Source organism: Erythrolamprus reginae, chromosome 3, assembly GCF_031021105.1.
Source record: "Erythrolamprus reginae isolate rEryReg1 chromosome 3, rEryReg1.hap1, whole genome shotgun sequence".
In the NCBI taxonomy this organism is placed as follows: Eukaryota; Metazoa; Chordata; class Lepidosauria; order Squamata; family Dipsadidae; genus Erythrolamprus; species Erythrolamprus reginae.
In genome coordinates, this window is record NC_091952.1 from 145,065,970 (window position 1) to 145,074,811 (window position 8,842).

Sequence of the window (8,842 nt, forward strand, 5' to 3'; positions counted from 1 at the left end):
GTAATCCATTGTTTATAGATGTGACTGTGATGCCACTGAGGGAATACTAACTTTGAGCAACATGAGGAATAATAAAACATCAGTAGCACAGAGGTACATAAAGGATAGAAATAAATATGAAATATTGTCCTTGTTACTTTTCTGTTTCTTTTCCATTGTATGAAGCTCCTAAATCATTCAGATAGATGAAAAGTAGAGCAAGATGCCCATTTTCATATTTAATTTGGTATCCAAATGAGTCTCCCATTGAGAACATTTTTAAATGAGGAATTGGATAATTATAGAAATCTAATCTAATCAAAGGGATATCAAATCTATTCCTGTATACCTCCAGCAACGGAACAGCCTCAGATTCAGGAGGGAAGCTGTTATACTGCTTAATAGTTCTCACTGTCAGGAAATTCCTTTCTATTTCCAAGTTGGCATCCTCCCTTGCCATAGTATTTTGTTTTAATATCCATATTTTATCTAATGTGACTTTGAGAAAGAGTAATTTAAGAGTGCCTTGGTGGCTCAGAGGTTAAAGACACTGAGCACTAGCTGATGTTTGAGACCAAGTGCTGTGTGATGGGGTGAGTTCCCATTACTTGCCCTAGCTCCTGCCTATTTAGTAGTTTGAAAGTGCAAATGCAACTAGATTAATAGGTACCACCTTATGGGAAGGTAGCAGTGTTTCATGCACCTTTGTTGTATAGTGTGTTAGTCACATGACCACAGAAATTTCTTGGGACAATGTTGGCTCCCTCAGCTTAGAAACGAAGATGAACACTGTCCCATAAAGTCAGACATGACTGGACAGGAGAAACTTTTAACTTTATCTGATATTCAATTATACCATCTTTTGATAATTTCTGCATGTATAAAGACACGGGTCCAAAGACGAGCTATAGGAATGGTGGAAGGTTTTAAGCATAAAACATATCAGGAAAGACTTAATGAACTCAATCTATATAGTCTGGAGGACAGAAGGAAAAGGGGGGACATGATCAAAGCATTTAAATATGTCAAAGGGTTAAATAAGTTTCAGGAGGGAAGTGTTTTTAATAGGAAAGTGAACACAAGAACAAGGGGATACAATCTGAAGTTAGTTGGGGGAAAGATCAAAAGCAACATAAGAAAATATTATTTTACTGAAAGAGTAGTAGATCCTTGGAACAAACTTCCAGCAGACGTGGTTGGTAAATCCACAGTACAACTGAATTTAAACATGCCTGGGATAAACATATATCCATCCTAAGATAAAATACAAAAAAATAGTATAAGGACAGACTAGATGGATCATGAGGTCTTTTTCTGCCATCAGTCTTCTATGTTTCTAAATATATTTCAAAAGTGTGGGATATATTGAAAGAGATTATTCTTTTACATTATTCTTTTACATTATTTAGAACTCTGTATATTTTTTTCATTCTGCAACATGCTAACAGAAAAGTAGGCAAACTCTTGGAAAGATCAATATTCTTATTTCCTCCAAATTCTGTACCAGATCTCCATCCATTTATCCATCCATCCACCCACCCATCCATTCATCCATCCATCCATCCATTCATTCATTCATTCATTCATTCATTCATTCATTCATTCATTCATTCATTGTGACTCTAGTGCTGGTCATTGACCTAAAAAATTGAGCCCCTAAATATTTTTCTAATCAATGTCTAACTTCACACCTCACAGAACAATTTCTAACACTGTGATTATAGAAGACATAGAAAACCATGACTCATGTGGCTGGAAGGGACCTTGGAGGTCTTCTAGGTCAACAGCCTGCCAAAGGGGAGGAGATGTTATTGCATTGTGAACAAATGGTCATCCAATCTTTTCTTGTATATCTCCAGTGATAGACCACCCACAACTGGGGGGGAGGGGACTGTTTCATTGATCAATTGTTGTCACTGTCAGGAAATTGCTCTTTAGTTCCAGGCTGACTTTCCTTTTGGGGACCTTCCATCCATTGCTTCTCATCCTATACTCAGGTACTTTGCAGAATAAGGCAACCTCTTCATCTGGCTGACTGCCTCACAAATACACTGTCCAAACAGAAAGTCCAGTGCACAAATTCAGAAATAATAGCATCCAGTAATTCTCATTTTAGAAGGGAATTCAGTGATTATTCTGTTCTTCAACATTTGAACATCCCACTTTCTTTTTATATTATTGGACCACTCATTTTATTCTGCATTATCCCTGGAGGCTGGAGATTATTCCACCTGTAGGTGATATTTGGGCTCTAGATACTAAAAGACTTGATTCCATGGGAGATATTGAGAGAATTTACTTCCATCCAGAAGAGCAGCAACTACCTTTGATTGTATTTAATATGAGGAAGACTTATTTCCTATTATGGAGATTTTATTATTGATTCCCATATAGACAGCAATCATCTTCTGTCATATCCTAAAGGCGAATAGTAAGCCTCACCAATACATGGCTGAACTTTTATCTGAGATGTAAGTTCTGAGAGGTAAGGTGTATATTATCTGAGGGGTCTGGCTAAAGAATATTCAAGCTTTCCAAGAGGTCCTTCTTTATGCCAGTGTTTCCCAACCAGAGCAACTTTGATATCTGTCGCCTTCAACTTAAAGAATTCTCCACCCATAGCCATGGCTAGAGAATTCTAGAGTTGAAACCTATGAATCTTAAAGTAGTCCAGATTGTCAGACATTCTTTTATCATGCTTTCATCAACCTGAAAGTGTTCAATTGTCAAGGGTGAGTGTCAAAGGAGGTTACTTGCTTTATCTGTTGACTACTGTCTTTCAACAGAAGAGAATATATGTAAAGCAATGTATCACAACATTTTTCCTTTACAGAGCTGCATTGGACATGGCCTGAAAATTATGCCATTTTGGCACCCCTGTCCTATGTAGTTCCTTGATTAGAGTGTTGTTTTCTGTTTAATTCTCCGGTGTTAATCCCTGCTTACTGCATCTGGGCGTGTTGGCTGTTGAAAAGAATGTGTTTTAGACGTTTTCCTTCTTTACTTTTTGTGGTCTCTTGTGATGGTATGTAATTGTGGTTTTTCTCTTTGTGTCTGTTGATGGCTGATTTGTCTGACTGCTAAGCTTCCAAACATTCTGTAGCATTTTTGGAATTTACCTGGTTTAAGTTCATAGTTCCTCAGTTGAAACTATGGTTGAGTCTGTCCATATTTTGTGAAATTAAGGAGTTTTCATTCTTTATTCTGTCTATGAGTTGGTGTTTATGGATGTGCTCTGCTAATCTTCTGCTTATCTATCCTACATAATCTACCGTCTTCTGAGGCTAAAAATGCAAATCAAATTATGCAAATCAGATGCAGGAGCACTAATAGACTGCCCATTTTATCTTTAAAGAATCTAAGCAGCAATATATTTTTGCTCTCCATTGTGTTGCCAGAGACATATTCCTGACTCTTTCTAAATCTAACTTCCAACCTCATCCATCAGCCTATTTTTGCTCTATTCCATGCAGAGCTTGCTGCTATTTTTTTGTATCCCAGGTTGGGATGTCACAGATGTCTAGAAACTCTACATTTGTTTAGGAAAAAAATAGAAATTGGTTTTGTAAAACAGCAGTCCCAACTTTCCCCAAAAAGCATTTTAATTTTTTCCATAATTAAAATGTTAACAATAAATCTATTGAGTAAACATTGAGAATTGTTTCCAAACATTGGCCTTCTCTAGCCATCAAATAAATGAATTTCTGATAAAAGGCATAACAAATTAATTAGATTTGCAAACCATAAAGACAATATTTACATGTCTGCAGCAATTAACTGTTGAAGGCCACGATCTTAAGCCTAATGGAACATTATTTATTCCCACCAATTTATGATTTTTTAAAAATGTTACCATAATAAAAATTGTCCTAGAATATATTAGATGACTGTTTCATGACCTACAGATTAGTATTTCAGTTCCCACCTTGACAGCTTAAAAGGATAGGGGTTTCATTTCCAATAATTCCTGTTCCTGAGAATTCTGGGAGTTGAACTCTACATATCTGAAAGCTGCCAAGTCTGAGAAACATTGCTAAAATCCTCATAGAATTAATATAAGAACATTAGAAAAATAAAATTTATTTATATTTACATCATACAAACTATTAAATATTAAAGACTATTGATGCCCAGGAATCTGGGCATCATTCATCCATTCAAAATACCATCCCAGCAGCAGAACCTAATGGTGGCAGCATCATTCTGTTGGGCTGTTTTTGAGCAGCAGGGACTGGGAGACTGGTCAGGGTTGAGAAAAGCTGAATGGACCAAAGTACAGAGATGTCTTCAATGAAAACCTATAGCACAGCACTCGGGACCTCAGACTGGAACGAAGGTTCACTTTCAAACATAACAATGATCTAAGCAAACAGCCAAGACAACACAGGACTTCAACCCTATTGAACATCTCTGGAGGGACCTAAAAATGGCTATCCACCAACTATCACCATTCAACCTTATTGAGCTTGTGAGGATTTGAAGGAAGAATGGGAGAAAATTCCCCAATCCAGATGTGCAAAACTTGTCAAGTCATACTTTAAAAGATTCTAGACTGTAATTGCTGCCAATGTACTGAGTGAAGGCCTGAATACTTATGCCAATGTGATATTTTGATTTTTTTTCTTTTTAATTAATTCACAGATATTTCTAAATTCTGTTTTCACTTTTTAATTACAGTATAGAATCCTAACTGTAGATTAATGAGAGAAAAAATGAAGTTCAGCAACTGTAGAATCAGGCTGCAGCATAACAAAATTGATAAAAAAGAAGGGGATCTGAATACTTTCCAAATATACTGTAGATAGATAAATACCAAAACTGTCCCTAAAATGATAAAGCAAAAATACAATTTTGAATGACCATCAACAACTTCAAAACCAGAAACTCACCTCACTAGCTGAATCTGGAATCAATTCTGTCCCATTCCTAAGTTCTCCATTATTTGCAAAAACAGGAATGTTAGGACTGAAAATCATAAGGTCATTCTTAGCACCAGCCTCTGTGCTCACACCAGCCAGGATGTGGCTGTGGCGATTGGAATAGGACCAGCTGCCCACTTCGCTGGCACAGACCAGGGTGGCCATGCCAGGGCCGTAAACAATGGATTCTTTTGCCTTGCAGTGGCATCGCAGGGCTACATAGATGAGAGTGGCCAGCAAGAAGAGGCTGGAAAGAGAGCAAATAGCAACAATAAGATAGATGTTGATGGAGTCCACCAGTGGCACAAAACTCTCCCCTGGCCTTTGAAGGTTAATATCTGTTTTGATTGTTTGACCACTTGTCACAAGTGACACACTCAAGGTGGCTGTGGTTGAGAGTTGAGGTTTTCCATGATCCTTCACAAGAACCGTAACAGTCTGGATTTTGCTGCCTTCTGATTCATCCAGAGAATATTGAGTACTCACCTCACCACTATACTGCCCTACAGTACATGGACCATTGCTTTCTTCAACCAGTTCATATCTTAGCCATGCATTGTATCCAGAATCCGCATCCAAGGCATGGATCTTGCCTAAAATATGCCCAGGCATCACAGGGGCCACTAGAAGAATCAAGTTCTCTTCTGATGATCTTGACACAACAGGTGCATTATCATTCTCATCCATCACAAACACCTGAACAGTTGCATTGCCACACAAGGTGGGCATTCCAGCGTCTTTGGCTCTCACCTGGAACTCCAGCAGTTTCAACTCCTCATAATCCAAGGACTGCAAAGCATAGAGTTTTCCACTCTCCGAATGTACAGAGATGTAGCTTGACAATGGCCAGAGATTCTCATCTATCCAATAGGTGATCAGGGCATTCTCAGCTACGTCTGGGTCCGAGGCAGATACTGTGAAAATGTGAGCACCAGGGGGATTGTTCTCCTTCACAAAGACTGTGTAGGAGGGCTGCGTGAAAGCAGGAGCATTATCATTTATGTCACTAATAGGCACTAAGAGGGTGAGACTAGAAGACAGTGGTGGAACACCTTGATCTTCCACTGTCACAACCAACCTGTACTCAGCCACCTGCTCCCTATCCAAAGGTGCTCCAACAATCAGGGAGTAGTAATTCTTGAATGTGGACTCGAGTTTGAAAGGCAGCTCAGAGGGTTGTAGGACACAAGTTACTTGTCCATTGATTCCAGAATCCTTGTCTGAAGAACTGAGGATAGCTACCACTGTCCCTGAAATGGAGTCCTCTGGCAATGGCACAGAGAGAGAATTCACAAATACTTCTGGAATATTATCATTCATGTCCAATACATCAACAAAAACTTCACTATGTCCTGATAATGGAGAACTGCCTTTATCTTCTGCAACAATTTGAAGTTCATAGCAATTAATATCTTCATAGTCCAATTCTCCAATCATTCTGATTTCCCCAGTATCAGAATTTATACTAAAGAGCTTTGTGACATCTAGAGGTAGGCTATTACTAAAATAATAAGAGATTTCCCTATTAATCCCCTCATCTAAGTCTGTAGCATTCAGAGTAATGACTAATGACCCACTAGCTGTATTTTCTAGCAACTTTATTCTATAAACAGATTGGTTAAACACAGGAGGGTTGTCATTAACATCCAGCACATTGATGACTAGCTGAACAGTTCCTGTGAGTTTTGGCTCACCTTCATCAGTGGCTGTCAGTACTAAATGATGCACAGGGCTCTCTTCTCTGTCAAGTGGAACTTTCAATAGAAGTACTACGGATTTACTCTTATCTTCATCATTTCCTGAATTAAGAATAAAATGGTTGTTTGAGCTGAGCTTGTAAGTTAATAGAGCATTAGTATCAATATCTGCATCAGATGCTTTCTCTAAAGGGAATCGGGTACCAGTTTTTATCACTTCAGCCATGCTCAGGATCTTTTCCATAGCAGAGAAGATGGGAGCATTGTCATTAATGTCTTTGATTTCAACTTCCACATGGAAGAATCTCAGAGGTTTCTCCACAATCACCTCCAGATGAAGGACACAGTCTGCATTCTTGGCACACAGCTCCTCCCTGTCTATCCGGGAATTTACAAACAAGATCCCATTCTGCAGGTTTACCTCAAAATAGTCCTTCTCTCCTTTGGACAGCATCCGGAACATCCGAGGCACCAGCTCACTCACCTCCAGCCCCAGATCCTGGGCGATGCGGCCCACAAAGGTGCCATGCTGGGATTCCTCCAGCACAGAATAATGGAGCTGGCCGCTCCCCATTTTCCAGGCGGTGTGGAGCAGAAACAGCTGCAGCAGCCCCTTTGGCCAGGTAAGCATGGCAGACACTGGCACAACACCAGCAAGCTCTTCTCTTTTCCTCTAAATATCTTAGCTCCAATGTGTCAGGAGCAGAGCCCGTCTACCCTAGCCATAGTGGTTCATAGATTGAATCTTGGTTTGATGGGCTTTATCGTTCAATATTTCTCTTGTGGATCTGGCTGGCAGGAATGCCTGTCCCTTTAAGGGAGGGGCTCTGCATTTTCAGTTTCACTTATAGGGTTTCCTTAGGAAACAGCGACCTCCTGTGACTGAATTTCAACATGGAGAAGCAGACTTTCCTTTTGTATTCATGACAGATTTCTAATAAACTTCCAGTATTTATGATTATATGAATATAAGTTTCCACAGACTGCTTAGTTAATTCATATATATCTTTGTTATCCTAACTTTCAGTGTCATTTTTACCTAATCATTGAATCAGCCCTAAGACACGTAATAGCTTAGTTTCAACATAATGATTCAATACTGATGAAAAATGTTCAATCTGTTATCTATTGAGAAAAAAAATCCCAAGGCACTACAGAATATTTATAAATATCCCAAAATTAAAATATTGTTGATACGGTTGCATACTATTCCCATGAGAAGGGAAAAAAGTATAATATAGAAAAACATTGTGGATACATAGGAAGCTTTGGACTGAAATAAGAGCTGAAAGAACATGCATAGAAAATGTTGGCTCTATCATCAAATTGGTTTATTCAATAATGGGTTGCAAATCCCATCACTACCAGTTTGTGCATGCCTCCCGCTACCGCTACCGATTCATAGATCCAGGCCATACCGGTAGCAACCCACTGCTGGGTTTATTAGCAAGTAGACAAGTCTGTAAAAAGAAAATAAGGAAGGCTAAAATTTTAAAAGTATCTTAGGTACCAAGAAAAACTAAGAACAAAAATCAGTTTTGCTCTATATCAGTAATACATGAAAGGAAAGGAAGGAGTTGGTGTTACGACAGGATGGTAAAACAATAACTAGTGAGAGGGAGAGCTCAGAGCTCAAAGAAGTGAATGTAGAGTAATTGCTATAAGGATGAAGTGATAACTATGAAAGAGAATTTTAAAGAATTTAGCAACCACAAACAAGTTTAAGTCTCCAGAAGCAAATTAATTATATCTGATAATCTAGAAGGAGCTTGTGGATATCACCATGGAACTCTCTGTGATCTTTGAGAAGTCAGAGTGATAGATATAGTGCCAGATAAGTGAGGAAAGCCCTATCTTCAAAAAAAGATATTCTGCCATAATGTCCTATCTGTCAATGTCCTACCTTCTTGAACTGCAACAATACACAAGCACACAATAGATTCAAACTCAATGTGAACCCTCAAAACTTGACTGCAGAAAATACAACTTCAGCAACAGAGTGATCAATGCCTGAAATGCACTGCCCAACTCTGTGGTTTCTTCCCCAAAGTCCCAAAACTTCAACCTAGACTGTCTACAGTTGACCTCACTCCATTCCTTAGAGGTCTGTTAGGGCGTGCATAAGCATAATATTGTGCCTACCATGCCTGTCTTACTGTCCTATTGTCCAAATTTACCTGTACAGTGGTACCTCTACTTACAAACTTAATACGTTCTGTGACCAGGTTCTTAAGTAGAAAAGTTTGT

The 8,842-nt window shown here is 38.8% G+C and overlaps 1 protein-coding gene across 1 annotated transcript; it reads right to left on the bottom strand.

Annotated features, from left to right (window-relative positions):
* Positions 1 to 749: 749 nt before the first annotated feature.
* LOC139165425 (protocadherin alpha-5-like) lies at positions 750 to 7,226 on the bottom strand. The gene is made up of 2 exons (XM_070748606.1): positions 4,869 to 7,226; positions 750 to 884 (listed from the first exon to the last, which is right to left on the bottom strand). The coding sequence occupies exons 1-2, from the start codon at positions 7,224 to 7,226 to the stop codon at positions 750 to 752; spliced, it is 2,493 nt and encodes an 830-aa protein (XP_070604707.1).
* Between the last annotated feature and the right edge of the window lie 1,616 nt (positions 7,227 to 8,842).

Excerpts from the sequence above, each read along its gene's own strand:
- LOC139165425 (XM_070748606.1), bottom strand. The coding sequence starts at position 7,226 with ATGCTTACCTGGCCAAAGGGGCTGCTGCAGCTGTTTCTGCTCCACACC. Across the intron at positions 885-4,868 it reads TTCCAGATTCAGCTAGTGAG|CTCGTCTTTGGACCCGTGTC; the intron begins GTGAGTTTCTGG and ends CCATTCCTATAG.